The sequence below is a fragment of the Alosa alosa genome, chromosome 12 (assembly GCF_017589495.1).
Source record: "Alosa alosa isolate M-15738 ecotype Scorff River chromosome 12, AALO_Geno_1.1, whole genome shotgun sequence".
NCBI classification, from domain to species: Eukaryota; Metazoa; Chordata; class Actinopteri; order Clupeiformes; family Clupeidae; genus Alosa; species Alosa alosa.
The window spans coordinates 6,575,317-6,593,637 of record NC_063200.1 but is presented as its reverse complement, the minus strand read 5'-3'; the positions used below and the strand labels follow the sequence as shown (position 1 = coordinate 6,593,637).

General features: G+C 43.2%; 2 protein-coding genes across 5 annotated transcripts in view; one reads left to right on the top strand and one right to left on the bottom strand.

Annotated features, from left to right (window-relative positions):
- LOC125304699 (probable helicase senataxin) overlaps window positions 1–4,586 on the top strand; it is a 30,098-nt gene extending 25,512 nt beyond the window's left edge. For all 4 annotated transcript variants that reach the window (XM_048259175.1, XM_048259176.1, XM_048259173.1 and 1 more), the window contains 2 exons: window positions 3,535–3,622; window positions 3,742–4,586. In XM_048259175.1, the coding sequence (XP_048115132.1) occupies window positions 3,535–3,622; window positions 3,742–3,924 (271 nt within the window). In that variant the 3' untranslated portion in view covers window positions 3,925–4,586. The remainder of the gene's footprint in view (window positions 1–3,534; window positions 3,623–3,741) is intronic.
- Window positions 4,587–8,669: 4,083 nt separating this feature from the next.
- ntng2b (netrin g2b) overlaps window positions 8,670–18,321 on the bottom strand; it is a 39,375-nt gene continuing 29,723 nt past the window's right edge. The window contains 3 exon segments of the mRNA XM_048259633.1: window positions 8,670–9,923; window positions 10,678–10,812; window positions 11,280–11,450. Of these exon segments, the coding sequence (XP_048115590.1) occupies window positions 9,700–9,923; window positions 10,678–10,812; window positions 11,280–11,450 (530 nt within the window). The 3' untranslated portion in view covers window positions 8,670–9,699.

The window sequence follows — 18,321 nt, the reverse complement described above, 5'->3', positions numbered from 1 at the left end:
TTTTACCTCAACAAATTCGAGACTAACTAAACTGATGAAGACAGCGCTGCAACGTTGGAGGACAGTACACATTGGTCGTAGTGTTATCCGATTGCGTCGAAGTCCGAAATCATTCAGAGTAAACATGGTCTAGTGTTATCCAATTGCGTGCAGTGAGATGCTGCCCCTCGAGTTGGGCCATTACATTGCTCTTTGCCAGACCCTTAATCTTTCTAGATTATCAGGGTCTGAATTTTTCAGGTTACAGGATATGTGTGCAAATATGCAATTCTTTTTGGTGTGCTATAGCGCAGTGGTAGCATAGGTGTTCTGCTACACACAATGGCCCAGTGCCCGCAGGGACCCAGGCACACCCAGGAATCAGACAAATCCTGAAGCGCACTTTAATTTGCTCTGGCCGATCTGTCTGGCCTTCCTCCCATTCAAGCAACCAAAAACTCAGGAAAGAATCACATTATCTGGCATGTGATGGGTTTTGATGTGATGACAGATGGTTGAGAATTGGTTTGGTGTCAGCCAAGCTACAAAAATATAACTTGAAAAAATGACAAGAACATACTTAGATATGAATACGCAAAAGATGCTAAATTTCATGCTGTCTTCATAACATGATAGACAAGAATATCACTCAGAAAGCAAATAAATCCAACTAAGGCCCAACCCGATACAGGATCTTACAGCGTTGGCGTGGCGATAGTGAAACGAAGGCCGTTGAGCCACCCCATGAGTCAGAGGGACTCAACATTTTAAATGGTTCTTCATTGGCCTATGTTACACATTTGCACCAAATTATATGATAAGAGTGCTAGTTTTTGTGTAATCCTGCACAGACAAGCAACAGAGGAAAATCATCCTGAAAAGTCCTTAGGAAGTCAAGTCAAGTCAAGTGAACTTTATTTACATAGCACATTTCATACACAGAGGTCATTCAATGTGCTTTACATAAACAAAAGCAAACAGGAATAGCTGATAAAACCATAGAAGGGCAATAGTCAAAGAATAGTTTAAGTAAAGAATAATAATAATAATAATAATAATAATAAAAAACACACAAGGTAAAAAGCATAAAAGGGCAATAATTCAAAAGTGTTTATAATTAAAAAGTAATAATTAAATAAAAAACAGCATAGAAACTATTAAAATTTTAGCTGAAAGACTTTCCCAAATTTAGAAATGTAAAAAATAAGTTATCAGGAAGCAGAAAGTATATGAGAAAAGTTTGGTCTTAAGTCTAGATTTTAAACTGGCTACAGTTGGTGCAATTTTGATCTCATCTGAGTTCCAGAGCTGAACTGCATAGCAACTAAATGCTGCTTCACCATGTTTAGTACTAACAGTAGGTTTTACTAACAAGTATTTCTCCTGAGACCTGAGAGGTCTGGAAGGTGTGTACTGCTGAAGCATGTCTGCTAGGTAATTTGGTTCCGTTCCATTTAGTGATTTATAAACAAGCAGAAGCGCTTTAAAGTCAATTATGTGACTTACTGGAAGCCGCTGCATTTTGCAACATCTGAAGCTGTTTGATAGTCTTTTTAGGAAGGCATTATGACTGCTGAAAAGATTCTATTGAATGGGGGGGGGGGGGGGGGGGCTTTTTTGGTGCTGTAAAGGTTGGGAACACAGTTGAAGGTCTCGGGCTGATATAATAATAATGATAATAACAATAATAATAATAATAATAATAATAATAATAATAATATGTTTTATTTATATAATGCCTTTCTCAGACTCAAGGTCACTTTACAAAGCCAACACAAACAAAACAAAACAAAACACAAACACAAACACAAACAGTAAAAAAAAAAAAAAAATTGCGATGAGTCTTGAAAGGTCTTGAGGTGAGCTTTGAAGAAAGGAAAGGAGGGACAGTCACGGAGGGACTGATGGTATACTGATGGTATTGGGCTGTTAAAAAGCTGCCTGGTTATTGGCATTGATCTCTGCATACAGTACTTGCAGGGAGTGACATATGCTGGGGTGGAGATGGTGATGGGTATTCAGGGGAGTTGGGGTGGGGTGTTGCTTCCACATGTTCACAGTCTCCATTTGACCGCTTAGGTAGTTCACTTTCCACAGTAATTCTAGCAGTGTCCTTGTCACTGGTATGTCAGCATAACTCTTCTTTCCTGATGCCGTCTCCGCAGTCGTGGTAGGTGATATAGATTTCTGCAGCACTCCAACATAGTTTATCTCCTCATGCTCATTTGTTCCAGTGGATGTGGTTGGGCATTGTTGAGCGGGATGTTTATGTTCCTCCAAGATCTTTATTTCAGTGGGGGCTGCTGGGTGATTGTCAGTGGGCCCTACAGCAGGGGGGGTTCGGCATGACTGTGTTTCAGCTCGTGCAGAGTGTTTTGGTTTAGCCGAGTTGTTGATGTCTTGTTCCGTCTGTACGGCTACTGCTTATCAGAGGGTCGGCACAAGGTTGGCAGCAAAAATGCTGAGTGGTGCAGAGAGAGGCGATAGTTTTCAGTTCAGATTTTGGCTCCAATCCAACTGAGTTCTGTGCTACTTGGTCTGAAATTCTCTGCAATTCCAGAAAAGGTTGAAATTGTCAATAAAGTTAATTCCAACTGAAAAGCATGTTTTTGCGAGCCAGGTGTTTAAACTGAAAAGGCTGGGAGTGGACCACTGATGAAAATTTGTATTCCAAGCTCATATAGGACAGAAAAAAGTTCCTTGAAATCTTCTTGGGCATACAGCGGCTCTTTGTAAATGTCATTTGCTCCTACATGCACAATGATGCATTTGATTGTTTTATATTTTGACACTATTTCTGTAAGTCTGTTCTTTGTCTCAGACACTGATGTATTTGGAAAACAGCGTACAATCATCCCTTCCCCATCTATATGTCTCACAGCAGAGTCGCCAAGAACAAGGGTTGTGGGATGGACAGGTGCCGAGTGCTGTTCTTTGTCTGTGCACATCATTCTTGTGCTGTTAGCAGAGATAATGACAGGCTTAATGACAGCAATTTCTCTTAAGTTGATCATTAAAGCCTGCAGTTAGCAAGATTTTTTTGATCATATTCACTGAAACCAACACTATGCTCTGACAGAACAACATAAATCAGCCGGTTTTAGAAAAAAAAACACACACTTCTACCTCCACCTAGAGCCTGTTATTTGTTTTGCAAAAATCCACAGCTCCGGTTCTTCTGGTCCAATCAGAGCAGGGCTGTGTAAGATCTGACTGTCAATCACAGTCTGTTGCAGTCTGGTGCACACTGACGAGCACAAACTCGATGAGAGGGTGCCCGGTGGTAGTGGGGGAGGGGCATGAGAGTTGTAAACATTCAACATTTTGGCAAAAGTCCCCTCAATCTGTCAGACTTGCCAACTGCAGCTTTAAGCAAAATATGGCATCATATGATTCATGCAACATTTCATATCCAATGTTTTATTCACTGCACTACACTGTACTACACTTCTCTGCTACTATTGAATTGGTTAGCTCTGGCTAACATCGCAAATGTATTTCGGACAACACTTTGGTTTGTTATGTTTCTAAAGTAATGTGGTTCCTGTGTGTTAGGTTTCTAGGGAGCCGTCAGCAAATTAATGTTGCCATCACCAGAGCCAAATACAGCCTTTTCATTTTGGGACACCTCAGCACTCTGAAGGTAATATAGGCATGCTCTATCTCAGCCATAGCAATCCCTGCTTAGGGTTTTTTTTATTAGGCAATATGCTGCTTATCAAGGAATTTTTTTCCCTTGACAATGTTATACATTTTCCCTAGAAACACAGAAACTGGGAGCCTCTAATAGAGGACGCTGAGAGCCGTGGGATCATCATAAAAACGGAGGAGCGACACTTAGTTCATGCCCGGAAGATCCTGAAAGAAGATGACGCCTACCTCTCTCCCCCTCACAGGACGCAGGATCGGTCTTTGCATCCCTCCAACGGGCCCCATCTCTTCTGATCAAACAGCACAACCCCCCGACTCAAACTCCAGTAACATGTCCTCAGGAAAAGTTCCCTTCACATCCTGACATCAGGGCAGCCCCTCGCGCACTGCTGCCTCCTAACCCCAGCCCCTCAGGGCTAGCAGGGACTAGTGTGACTCATACGAATGTGACAGACTCAGGGCTAGCAGGGACTAGTGTGACTCATACGAATGTGACAGACTCAGGGCTAGCAGGGACTAGTGTGACTCATACGAATGTGACAGACTCAGGGCTAGCAGGGACTAGTGTGACTCATACGAATGTGACAGACAATGACCCTGTCCGGTGCCGGCACAGTCCATAGCCGACAGGTCAAGTTCATTAAGTTCCACACTGAAGAAGTAGCTCCTTTTCTTATATATACTGTACAGTATATATAATCTCCATACTGGGACCACTGGGTGTACATAGTGCACTGTACATACATAACAGAATGTTTTTATATCTACCTTTTAATTATAAAAGTTTCATGTGGTCAGTCACTTTTTTATATCTGTTACAAAATGGAACAGAAAGGCTGCTCAACAGGGATGCACACAATGTTTAGGATCTAATTTTATCTGGAGCTTTTGTGCTTTTAGCAAATGGCTGTCAGAGTATGTTATGCATTATAACCATTAAACTCCACTTGATATTACTTCTTCTTGTCACTTTTCAGTATCCTGGTTAAGCCTTTAGCGTCATTTGACAAATAACACAATGGGGTCACTAATGGAGATGCAGTGGCAATGACAAAGATGTAATTTTCCCTATCATAAGTCAGTGTACCATCAAAATGATTTGAAACCAGTATTTCAAGATAAAATTGCTACATAATGTTGCTACATTATCTACATAACCATTACGGTAGTTTGATTGATAATTCAATCTCCTATATAATCTTACCAAATAAATTGAAAGTTATTTTGGCCTGAGAGATGACCAGTGGATGATTATACAGGAAAAGTAAGGTTACAATAGATAGAATTACCTGCAGCCCAGCTAAATCCAGGTGCTGAAAAGACCTCAAAGTCATTAGTCCAAGTCTCAGTTTAACAGCATTTTTTGTCAGAATGCAGACAGTCTAAACAAAGTAAGATACTGAGGGCACATCATCAGGAATGATCAATGTGATGATGACATACAGTGTGGTGTAAATTGTACACATAAGCAAATATACTGGCACATATGTGCACTGAAAAAGTCAAAATAGCTCTTTTTAAAAACATACTGTACTCCAGTTTATAGAGCTCACTATGATGTAGTTAGTAAAGCAAAGATGAATGAGATAAAGGTGGCACAGAATGATGCTTGCTCAAGTGTCCCAGGCAAGCGCTAGCTATATGTTTGTGATTAGTATGTCCCCACCTTTCATGCGGTGCGAAGGAATTTGACATACAAATTCATGTGAGGATAATTTGAATTAAGCAATACATTTATAATGACCTTTAAATGCACTTATGGGAGAATTTGTATATGTTTCTCATTGAATTAAATATTGTATAACTTATGTAGTATATCTATCAAATCTATCTATATCTATCTATCTATCTATCTATCTATCTAACTGGTTGCCATCCTTTGACTTAGGAATGTTAAGATAACCCCTGTGTCATCTGAAACCTCCTCTATAGGAATGTAAGGTATGTGATGGTGACCCCATGGGGAATAACAGGACAAACATGCAGGTTGAGGGGTTCTATGTAAACATTCTTATCTCTGCTAAATGCCAGCTGGTTAGATGGTCACTGGTAGGTGCATCTTGTGAGTTTCCGTGGGTGTGCGTTAAAGGAGAATTCCGGTGTGATATTGAGCTAAAGTGTGTTGAAACATGATACCGAGTGTGAACGTATGTCTCATAGCCCATCTCGGCTTGTCCCCTGCACTCCAAAATCTGGCGCTAGTTAGCCACTAGTTATCAGCTTTTTCTGTGGTGCTTCGGCATTGTGCTAGCCATGCAAATAAATCACTGTTTTACACCATTTACGAGGCTCAATGTATCTCCACACTTCATTGGTAGACTTCCGAGGGCCCTGACATTTAAAACGAGACATTGAGAACTTTGAAAAAGCACTGGTACTTTACCTACAAGACGATTTATGCAGACAGTATCTTCACAAAGTTTAGCGTTTGCAGCCATCTTGAATTTAGTCACAATAAGTCGAGCGACGAGTAAGAATGAACAGGTATGATAGGGGATCTGATTCCAAAAATAATTCTGTGGAAATGCATGGATTCCAGTTGCTGCTACTGGAAGAAACTGGAATCCATGCATTTCCCACAGAATTATTTTTGGAATCTGATCCCTATTACCTGTTCATTCTTAGATCGCTCGAATTTATCGCGACTAAATTCAAGATGGCTGCAAACATAAACTTTGTGAAGATACTGTCTGCATAAATCGCCTTGTAAGTAAAAGTACCAGTCTTTCAAAGTTCTCAATGTCTCTCGTTTTTTTTAAAATGTCAGGCCCCCGAAGTCTACCAACAGAAGTGTGGAGATACATTGAGCCCTGTGAAATGGTGTAAAACAGTGATTTATTTACATGGTTAGAAGGTCAAGCACCACCATTGCTGTTGCTGTTGCATCGCTAACTAACTGGCTAGATTTTGAGTGCAGGGGACAAGCCAGAAATAACTATGAGACATACGCTCACACTCGGTATCATGTTTTCAACACACTTTAGCTCAATATCACCGAATTCTCCTTTAAGGATAAGAACTGGCTTCACGTGTGGGCTTGTTACTTTGACATTTGATGTTGGTAACATGCTCCTGGTATCGAGGACACTAGTTTTCTTGGAGTAATTTTGACCACACACTGTGACACAATAGGCCTATATTCTTCAATCTTTTAGAAGCATTGGACCAATACTGTGGACAGTCATTTGTATGTATGTCTGATGTCTTAAGAAACTTTGATACCAAGTATGTCAACAAAATGAAAATCAATTTGAACATAGCTTTATCCCATATTCAAAATTCTGTTTGAAAATCATTGCAAATTGGCACATTTAGTAGATAATGCCTCATTTGCATATTTTTTTAAAGTATTAAATGAAATTATTTTTTTTACCAATTTCACCTGTACCACTGTTTACATTGACCTATTGCTACACTTAAAATTACCCACAACTGTTAAAACTAGATGAACAGTTAATGGGTTGTGTGTGTGTTTATGTATGTGTGTGTTTATGCGTGTTTGTGTGTGTGTGTGTGTGTGTGTATGCCTGTTTGTGTGTGTGTTTTGTGTGTGTGTGTGTGTGTGTGCGTGCGTGCGTGAGTGTGTGTGTTTATGTGTGTGTGTGTGTGCCACGTGTCTTTATGTGTGTATGTGCGTTTATGAGTGTGTGTGTGTCTGTCTGTGCATGCGTGCGTGTCTGTGAGTGTGTGCGTGCCTGTGTGTGTGTGTGTGTTTGTGCGTGCCTGTGTCTGTGTTTGTGCATGCGTATGTGTGTGTCTGTGCGTATGTGTGTGTGTTTGTGCGTGCGTATGTGTGTGTCTGTGCTTGTGTGTGTGTTTGTGTGTGTGTGCGTGTGTGTGCGGCAGGTGGGTGATGGATCAAAACGAAAATCAATGTTTCCGTGTCTTCCTTGTTGGGCTACAGCCCAGTCTTTCAGCTTTCAGTGTCCTGGAAATCGTTGACACAAAATTACCGAAGAAAAACAAAATTCTGGAAGCTTCGCTAGCTCGACTGTCATAATAATACTCTGATACAGTGGTCTCTATTGTCGTGGAAAATCCAATTAACAATCAACACTTAACTATTTACTAATTAACACTCTGGAACAAGGCGTCCAAAGGAGACAATGCAGACAGGAGATCTCTGAAGACTGTTGATCTTTATTCACCGTATTGCAGTGATAGTCCAGCCTAAACGATGTCCAGACCAACCGTCAAGTAATAGGGTGAGGTGAGATGTCATCAGCTGGCGCCCCCCGATGAAACCTGACTTAAAGATGGCTGCGGCCTATCTTTTATACCCCTTGGCCTTCGAGAAGTGCCCTCTTCTCGCGCCATTTTCAAAAAACACCTTTTGGCCAATCAACATCTGACAGGGTTAATAATATTGGTGGAAACCATTTTCCCATCATGCATAAAAATATAACTACAAAACTGTGTAGCTCTGGGTCTTTCTGGCTCTATCCAGTTGGGTGTAAGCAGGGCTTTCTTATCTTGTTTACTTCATAGCAGACAATGCCCACCTGTTACTTGGCCTTGCTCTTATCCTGACCAGCTGACATCCTCCCCTCTCTCTTGACCATCTAATGAGGATGTCTTTTCCTAGTGTCTTCATCTTCCTGCTCCCACTCCCTGACTGTTGCTCTGGTCTGCTCAAGATGTGTAACTGAAATGCTCATAATAACTGCAGTAATATTAAAACTTATAAAACCATAAATCCTTTAAGTCATAGAAAAACACCACACTATCTCAGTTGTCTCTAGAATCTCTAGAATCCAATCAGACAAAAAATGTGGTTCTTTTGTCCAACATGTCCCCAAAAAGTTGCTAAACTACCTGATTTCATGTCAAAACTGATTAAATGTATGGTTCAAATCTGCTGCGTGTTGCTTTAAATAAAAAGCCCCCTGTTTAGGGGTTGGATTGCAGGGTGTGACCATGACAACAGATCGTGCCTTGCTGTGTATTGTGGATGTAGTGACATGTCTGTGGGGAGGAGCACGACCTTGAGGTGAGCCTGTTGTGTGTGCGCAATCTCTGACTCAAACTTGGAGTCTTGGTTGTGAAAATCAAAGCCACCTTTATTACACACCCAAACAAAAACAATAATTCATGGAAAACAAAAATTAAGAAAACAAAATTTGTACAACTCTTAAATATTTTCCCGACAGCCATCTTGCCTTCAGATATGAAATTTTCTCTAGGTTGGCTATGTCATTACATTTCCTGTTTGGTGTGCTTCCTGATACTCATTCAAGATAGACTTTAGCCTGGTGGGGGTAAATTCTACCAGGTCTGGTCTCATTTCCTGTATAGTTTAGTGGTAGTAGTAGATTGCTGTATGGTGTGTGTTTAGTGCTGTTACATGTTGTTAAATGTGACAGATATATTATGTGTTTCTCACATGGAAAAACAATAAAAACTTTGATTATAAAAAAAGATAGACTTTAGCCAAAGGAGGTAACATTCACTCCTATTGCAAACAGGGAATATGTGACTAAAATATAAATGGTCACTTTGTAAATATTGCAATAGTATTTGTAGGTTTATTGACTGTGATTGGTGGTTTGCAGTACATACTATAGAATACAAAACTCCCACAGAACTGCCACAGAGGAGGGAGAACCTTGGCTTGTGTCATTTTATCTGTTCTCTCCGTAAAAAAAAGTAAACCTGGTTTTAAATCCAGCTCTGGGAACAGGACATGTCCATTTCTCCCTGGTAAGCCAATCAGCTTGTGAATGAAGAGCAGCATTTTTAGTCAGAATCAACAGTTAAGCAGAAGTTGAAGTCCTCCCATGTGCCAGTCCTCGCCAGTAGAGGGAGTCCTCACTCCTTCAGTGCTTCGAAGTATTGGATGACAACTCCACTCTAGTTGAGCTGGCTTGTCTGAGCGTCTCTCTCTCTCTCTCTCTCTCTCTCTCTCTCTCTCTCTGTCTCTCTGTCTCTCTCTCTCTCTCTGTCTCTCTCTCTGTCTCTCTCTCTCTCTCTCTCTCTGTGTCTCTGTCTCTCTCTCTCTCTCTCTCTGTCTCTGTCTCTCTCTCTCTCTCTCTCTCTCTCTCTGTGTATCTGTATCTCTGCGGGTGTTGCTCAGGACACAAAGCGGGTGGCCTTCAGCAGTGGGTACAGCAGCGGGCACAGCAGGGCTGCCACGCTCGGGGTCAGTGTGGCCGCGCCGCTGCACTTCTTGTCCCCCTCGCAGACAGACTGCTGACACAGCGCACCCTTAAAGTCCGACGGGCACAGACACCGCTGGTTCTGCAGACAGGTGCCGCCGTTCTGACACACGAGCAGCGTCTCGTCACACACATTCGCTGTGGAAACAGGGCAGAAAGGGAGAGAAGACAAGCATGTTTCATTTTTTTTAATGTGTGTGTGAATGTACACTTGAATGTACATGTACGTCAACTATTAATACAAAACAAGATCCTATGACTGGAATCATTCACTCAGAGGGAAAAAACGCTGAACACTGTTTAGGGTGGTATGTGACCAATCTTTTCCTTTTTTCTGGTTGCTGCAACAGGGATAAGACCACAGGAGTGCTGCATTCTGACTGCTCATCACTTGACCTGTCTTGCATCTGCACTGCCTCTCACGTGACAGATCGCTGACTCAATCAGCGGCTCTCCTGAGGATGCACTGGAGCCGGCCCCACTCTAACGCTCAGCCTCACGCCATCTGGCCACCCTCTCCGCTGTCTCCTTTCTGACATTTCACACTGACTAGGCATCCTGGCTATGCATGGGATGTGCCCAAGCCATTCTGGCCATGGTTGGGAATAGATATGGTTCTGCCAGGCTGTGATATTGTACGGACATCTAGTACCTGATATATTTATCATATGATGAAATATCATATGATGGAATTGTCATCAATGATTTATTCTTAAGGATCAATGTTGAATTCTTCAACTTATCTTGAATGAAAAATTAATATTATCTAAGCAGCTTACACATTGAAGATGAGTTTTTGCGCAGGCTTTGTATGCTTGAATAGAAATATTGTGTGATTGCGGAGCATGCTGTGTGTGTGTTTGTGTTTTGGCGTGTATTTATGTGTACTCACGGATGCAGCCCTGCCTCCAGAAGAACCCTGGGACACACTCATCACACTTGGCTCCACCAGCACCCTCCTTGCACTGGCAAAAGCCCGTGCCATTGCAGCGGTCATGCACAGAGCCCAGCTGATTGCAGTTACACTCTACAAACATGAACACACAAGGCAGCATGCATTATATTGACATAGGCGGCATGCACCTTGGGACACGAAGCATCTTGTCATGATATTTGGAAAAACGTCAATCACACTTTAGATGCTTCAAACTAATTAAGCATTTATTGTTGACATCCACAATCAATAGGGGTCCAAACCCTACTGTCAAGGCACTGTGCACACTCAGAATAATTGGCAGGCTGTGATGGCTCTAAAAATTGCTACACAGCTGGACCATGGCAAGACAAAAGTGACAACTTCAGTCACTGACTACGGTGCTATGGAGAGTGGCAGTTTTGAAAACTTAAGACAGTTCATCTTAAAAATATACCAAGAATAATGCTTCATACTCGCACTTATGACAAGTTTACAAACAATCTTATGAAGGGAATATGGAGGAACATTTCTTTTGGAAATAAACACCCCAGAGAAGAAACAATGATTGAGTGACTAACCAATGCAGACATTCTCATCATCCAGCTCCGCAGAGGCGTTCCGGAAGTATCCGAGCCGACAATGTTGACAGTTTTGGCCACGGGTGTTGTGCTTACAGCTTACACAGGTCACAATGTTTAAGAAGTCTATGTAGCTACACCGGTTAGAATGGCCATAGCATTCACAGTCTGCTGTAGAGAAAGACAAGATAAAAAAAGGTCAGCTATCTTTAGTTCACATTTAATTTGTGTAATACTTAAAATCAGAATCAAACAAAGAAACTTACCTTCCAACAATGAGAGAACACACAACACATGGATAAATGGGGAAATAAGTAGATGACAGAAGATGACAGGTGAGAAGACAAGTCTTTTAAAAGGAGCTCCATGATGAAATGAGATGATCTAGCCATAGAATCTCTCCAAAGTTCTAAGCATCTTTTCCAATACCACGGACATTAGCTTACCTTTAAAGTCATCATAAATGATTCCCTTGAGTAGTTTAGGCTTGGGCCCTTCTGCAAGCAGGAACTTTAAGATAGCTACAGACAGACACATACAACTCACTTATTTTCACCTGTGTGTGCGCACACACACACACACACACAGTCCCACGCCTAATACTATGGTAAAAGAATCCCCATATCTATATCTGTGACCTTTGTATTGAATTTGGGTTGCATTACTACACCTAACAGAGCACTATATACGCTCACTACTATAGTGACAGCATTGGGTTACTCAAAACACTACACTAACAACAATAAAGTAAGCTTGAAAGCATTCTACTACTAGAGCGCTTCAATATATCCGTCACAATCATAACTATGGCAGGGCTCCCCTAATGCCTACAATCTGTCTTGCTCTAGTGATACCTTTCTTTGTGTACAGCTTGTCCTCTTCCGACTCCACAATCAATTTATTGTTCTTCTTTGAGGCCTCTTCCTCTTCCTTAGGTTTCTCCTCTGAAGCTGAAGGACCCACTGGGCCCCCCAGAAAGAACCAGTAACAACAATGAGTATCAAGGGTGTTGGTCTGATAGTGATCTGAAGATCTCTACACATCTCCACTACACTGTTCTACAGGACTCTACAGTGGACACTGTTCTACAGGACTCTAGAGTGATCACTGTTCTACAGGACTCTACAGTGGACACTGTTCTACAGGACTCTACAGTGGACACTGTTCTACAGGAGTCATACCTTCTTCTCTTTTCTCCATCTCTTTCCCTTCTGTTTTCTCCTCGGAGACCACCGGCTCCACACTCTTCTCTCCCTCACTCGCTCCCTCTTCCTCAGGCTCTGGGAGGGTGTTGTCTGCGTGTACACGGGTGTCTATGTCAGCAGTGTGTTTTTGTGTGTACCGTATATGGAGGGGGTTACTGACAAAAGGCTGAGTCATTTAAAAGAACAGAGCAGAGAAGCTGACAGGGCAAACTGTAGCATCTTGATAACCGTTGACGCACACTCATGAAATGTGTCTTACGTTGGATTGCAGGTATTGTGATACAATCGTTTTTCTCTGAGCAAATGACCATTTCTCTGCTGAAATGCTCAGCTTTATATTGATGTTAAACGCTGTTGTGGCATATGTGTCTACATGTGTCATATTTGTCTTTCAGAGAATGCCTGAATGTGCACTTGAATCCAGAGCCAAATATTTCCATTTCTCTTTGACGTGCACACACTGATGTATACTATTTGTTTGATTTTGCTTATGCTTGTACACTGTGTTCTAACCAACTGGTGTGTCAACACAAACAGACTATAAAATGAAAAACATATGAGGTCACAATAACATTCAAAATACAACCAACTTATTTTACACAAAGCTGCCTGTACCTCCAGGTTCTGGTTTAATCTCCTCCTGCTTCCCAACATCCTCAGCTGCTGACGTTTGAGAATCCAGAGGTGCTATGAAATCCGGAGTTCACAAAAAGGGTAAAGTAAAATGCACTCTGCATATCCAAGCACACAACTTCTTGCACCAATGCTTGCTGGTGCATTGTGGGTAGTCAATCCATGCCATCCTTCTTGGATAGGCCTCAGCAAATCACCCCAATTTGCAAGACATTCTCTACATTTCCCTTCTCCTCATTTCATTGTTATCAGTGATGTCATTTCCTATCTGTTATGCTGTGTAAATTTCTGCCGAACCTGACAGCTACTTTATGCTTCGTGTCAGCAGATAATTCCCTTGTGACTTTGCAAGATGTGACAGCTGTGATACATTTATCAGGAAATGTTACCCTGGATGTCAGTCAAAGGGGACTGAAAAAGGTCTGCATCTGCATGACACAAATCTATCTATCACAAACCACAGCAGCAGTTTGACTGCAATGAGAGCCGGGACAAGGACAACGAGGTGTACTCTGTAGGTTGAGTGACAGTATTATATGAAATTGACAGCAGCCATGGACTCATTGACGAGAGAAACCCAATCTCTCCCAGTGGGTACTTAAACAGACACTCCTGAATAGTGGTGTCAAGTGCCTGGATTATGGCCAATATTGTATGAGACTGCGTCATTGTTCCACCTCCTCCAACAGCTGAGTCTTGCAAATGCTGAGGTAAGTCGCGCCGTCGAGCCGACCTGTAAGGGCTGCCAGAGCTTGGGTCACACACACCCCCCCCCCGTCGAGTTGTTGACTTTGAGACTGGCCCTCTGCAAAGAGCTCTGAACTAATCGAGCAGTGCGCCAAACCCTGGAGCACAAGCCTACAGAGCCTTATGGCATGGGCTTTCTAATTCCATGTGCTACGCTTTCTAATTCCTGTTAACCAGCAACTAGCACACAGCAGCTAATCACACACACATCACATCTGCAATTGATTATCTGCAACAGCAAGCACACGCAATGACACTAATACTGTATGTTTGGTCTTTGTGGCCAGCTGGCATTACCCTACATTCTAAACCACAGCAGACTGGTAGACAGGAAGAAGTGTTCTATATTGGCTTCATATTAAGGACAGAGAATTAGGACATTAAGCAGTATCCAGCATCCCCAATGCACTGTGATATACCCTTAACACTACCCACAATGCATTCCTCATTGCTAACACATTTCACAGGCTAACAGACAAATATTCTGATATTAACATCATGCATATTGACAAATTAGACTACATCCTTCCTACATGCTATTTATGGCACATGTTCTATATAGCAACACATTGAAAGCCATTTACTCGCTCTAAGTCTGTTCTAGGTGATGCAACCAGAGGCCATTCAGTTCCATGCAGAGGGCAGGTTATATCTTCATAAGCATCATACTACTACAGTTTCACTCCAGGTCTTTACTACAGCTATGGTTCAGTGGCTAAATCCTATCTAGGCTCTGACCTTACCTGGCGCCTCTGTTACCATGGGCTCTGGGGCTTCTGGGATGGCTGGGGTTGTTACCATGGGCTCTGGGGCATCTGGGGTGGCTGGGGTTGTTACCATGGGCTCTGGGGCCTCTGGGATGGCTGGGGTTGTTACCATGGGCTCTGGGGCATCTGGGATGGCTGGGGTTGTTGTGTCAATGGAAGGAGCCTCGCTAGGGGCAGCTGTGGTAGTTGCCACGGTAGCAGCGGGTGTGGTTGCGGGTGGAGGTGGAGGTGGTGTTGGGGGCGGGGGCTGAGTTGTGGGAGGGGCTGTGTTGACTATTGCAGTGGGTTCAGGGGGCGGGGCTGGGGTTGTGGTTGGTGGGGGGTCTGTGGGGGGTGGTTCTGTGGAAGGGGCCACTGTAGATGGTGGGGGGCTCTCTGATGCATCTTCAGGGGAATAATGGCAGTGAAAGTTTTACTGGTTAGGGTGGAAGGTCATGTCCTTTACATCACTATCTTATACCAACTTTATACATACACACAAAGCCATACCCGTCACCATAACATAATGTCGAAATGAAGAGGGACTCGGAGGGAGTTTGTAGCAGTCTCTGAACTATGACATTAGTGATAGTAAAATCCCTGAAATCCGGAGATGCCCAATCTCTGCTGCACGGTGTGTGCACCCCATTCAGTTAATCAAGTCCCTGAGTAATATGAAAACCAAAGCCACATGTGCTGGTAAAACAAATAGGACAGGAGAGTACAGTATATCTCCAAGAATACGAGGACCACTGTTAGACCTAAGACAACAAAAGCACAGATAACAACCAAGACTTCAAAACGTCTCCGGTCTCTATGACTAGTCCACTATGTGGAGTCTATGACTGGGCTAATTAGCCTAGAGCAGCTCTTAGGAGCCCACCTGTGGGAGTGGGAGTGGTGTCAGTGACTGGAGATGGATCAGGGTCAGCTACCGAGCTCAAATCAGAGTCTGGGTGGAGAGAGAAAAGAAATGCTTTACACACACACACACACACACACACACACACACACACACACACACACACACACACACACACACACACACACACACACACACACACACACACACACACACACACACACACGAATAGTAACGCTGACGATGCAAGTGGTCTTAGGTGATTATCTACTCTTAAGGACACACCTGGAAGGGTCGTGGGGAGGTCTGTTGCTTGGGACCGGTCAGGCTGAGCTGTAGAGCTCACAGCAGAGTCTGAGCAGAGAGGAGGAGGTGAATGTTTTTACAGACTAAAGCAGTCACACACACACACACAAATAAGTAAATGTGTGTACACCTGAATCTGGTGTACAGACTATGCCTCTCCAATGTGAAGTGTTTCATTATAGTGATGTGTATGCCAGTGCTTAAGCCTCAGAAAAGCGCTGTTGTCTTAAGGACACACCTGGGAGGGTAGTGGGGAGGTCAGTTGCTTGGGACCGGTCAGGCTGAGCTGTAGAGCTCACAGCAGAGTCTGATCAGAGAAGAGGAGGTGAACGTTTTTTTAAAACTGATGCACACAACATACACACACAAACACACACACACACACACATACACACACACACAGCATGACATGGATTAGATCGGGATGCTGTGTCTAAGATCGGGATGCTGATGTGGTCTTAGGGACACACCTGTAATGGTAGCGGGGGGGTCAGTTTCTTGGGTCAGTTCAGGCTGCGCTGTAGAGCTCACAGCAGAGTCTGAGCAGAGGGTAATAACAACTATTTACACACACAGACACAAACACAAATGAACACAAGCACACATGTGTGCATCCAAGGACAGTGCACAGACTACTGTATACCACCCCTATGTTATTTATCTTCATGATAACGTGTGTCTGTGCTCAGGTCTTAAGGACAGACCTGTGATGGTAGCAGGCTGGTCAGACACTTGGGTCAGTTCAGGCTGAGCCGTGGTGCTCACAGCAGATTCTGAGCAGAGGGTAATAACAACTACTTACACACTTAAGACACAAACACAAATGAACACAAGCACACCACCCCTATGCTATTTATCTTCATGATAACATGTGTCTGTGCTCAGGACTATGAATGGTGATATTGTCTTAAGGACAGACCTGTGATCATAGCGGGTGGTTCAGTTTGTGGGGTCAGTTCAGGCTGAGCTGTAGAGCTCACAGCAGAGTCTGAGCAGAGGGTAATAACAACTATTTACACACTTCAGACACAAATGATCACAAGCACATACTGTATGTGTACACTAGAGGACAGTGCACAGACTATATATTTTCTATTTTATGCCTTTTCATTATAATGTGTGTGTATGTGCCAGTACTCAATCCTGCTGTTGTCTTAAGGACACACCTGTAATGGTAGCGGGGGGGTCAGTTTCTTGGGTCAGTTCAGGCTGCGCTGTAGAGCTCACAGCAGAGTCTGAGCAGAGGGTAATAGAAACTATTTACACACTTAAACAGACACAAACACAAATGAACACAAGCACACATGTGTGCACCCAAGGACAGTGCACAGACTCCTTTATGTGTGTATATCACTTCAGTGTATCTTCATTATAATGAGTTTCTGTGCTCAGGGCTCTGAATGGTGATGCTGTCTTAGGGGCACACCTGTGACGCTAGCGGGTGGGTCAGTTTCTGGGGACATTTCAGGCTGCGCTGTGGATCCCACAGCAGAGTCTGAGCAGAGAGGAGGAGGTAATGTTCACACACACACACACACACACACACACACACACACACACACACACACACACACACACACACACACACACAAAAGGATACAAGCCCCTGTGTGTAACATTGTATACACTGAAAGATGACGCACAGACTACACCACCCCTGTATTGTTTGTTTCCTCCTATTGATGTTGGTGTATGTTTGTGCTCAAGCCCCAGGATGGTGATGTCGTAAGGACAGACCTGTGACGGTAGCAGGCTGGTCAGACACTTGGGTCAGTTCAGGCTGAGCTGTAGAGCTCACAGCAGAGTCTGAGCAGAGGGTAATAACAACTATTTACACACTGTTCAAACACAAATGATCACAAGCACATACTGTATGTGTACACTAGAGGACAGTGCACAGACTATATATTTTCTATTTTATGCCTTTTCATTATAATGTGTGTGTATGTGCCAGTACTCAATCCTGCTGTTGTCTTAGGGGCACACCTGTAATGGTAGCGGGGGGGTCAGTTTCTTGGGTCAGTTCAGGCTGCGCTGTAGAGCTCACAGCAGAGTCTGAGCAGAGAGGAAGAATGAACGCTCAATCACACACACACACACACACTCTCAGGTGTGTGTAGGCTACTACACATGCTCATGTACAGCAGCAGAGGGAAGCACAGTGTGCACCTGGAGGTGGCGAACGTACTGTAAAGAACTCAATTTTGATACAGCCCTTTATCATGTTTGCTGTGTAGTAGCATCTGAAAGCCAGTGATCTGTGACATGGACACACCTGTGATGGTGGCGGGTGGGTCAGTTTCTTGGGACAGATCAGGCTGAGCTGTAGAGCTCACAGCAGTGTCTGAGCAATGAGGAGAAATGTAAAGCTCAATCACACAAACACACACACACACACACACACAGTGTGTGTGCACTTGAATGTGGTGAACATACTATGATTGAACAGTTACTGTAATTCAACAGTTATTGTAATTCCATTTCTATGCATTCCTTCATCAGTGGAAGTGATGAAAGAATGCTGTCTTAAGGACACACCTGGG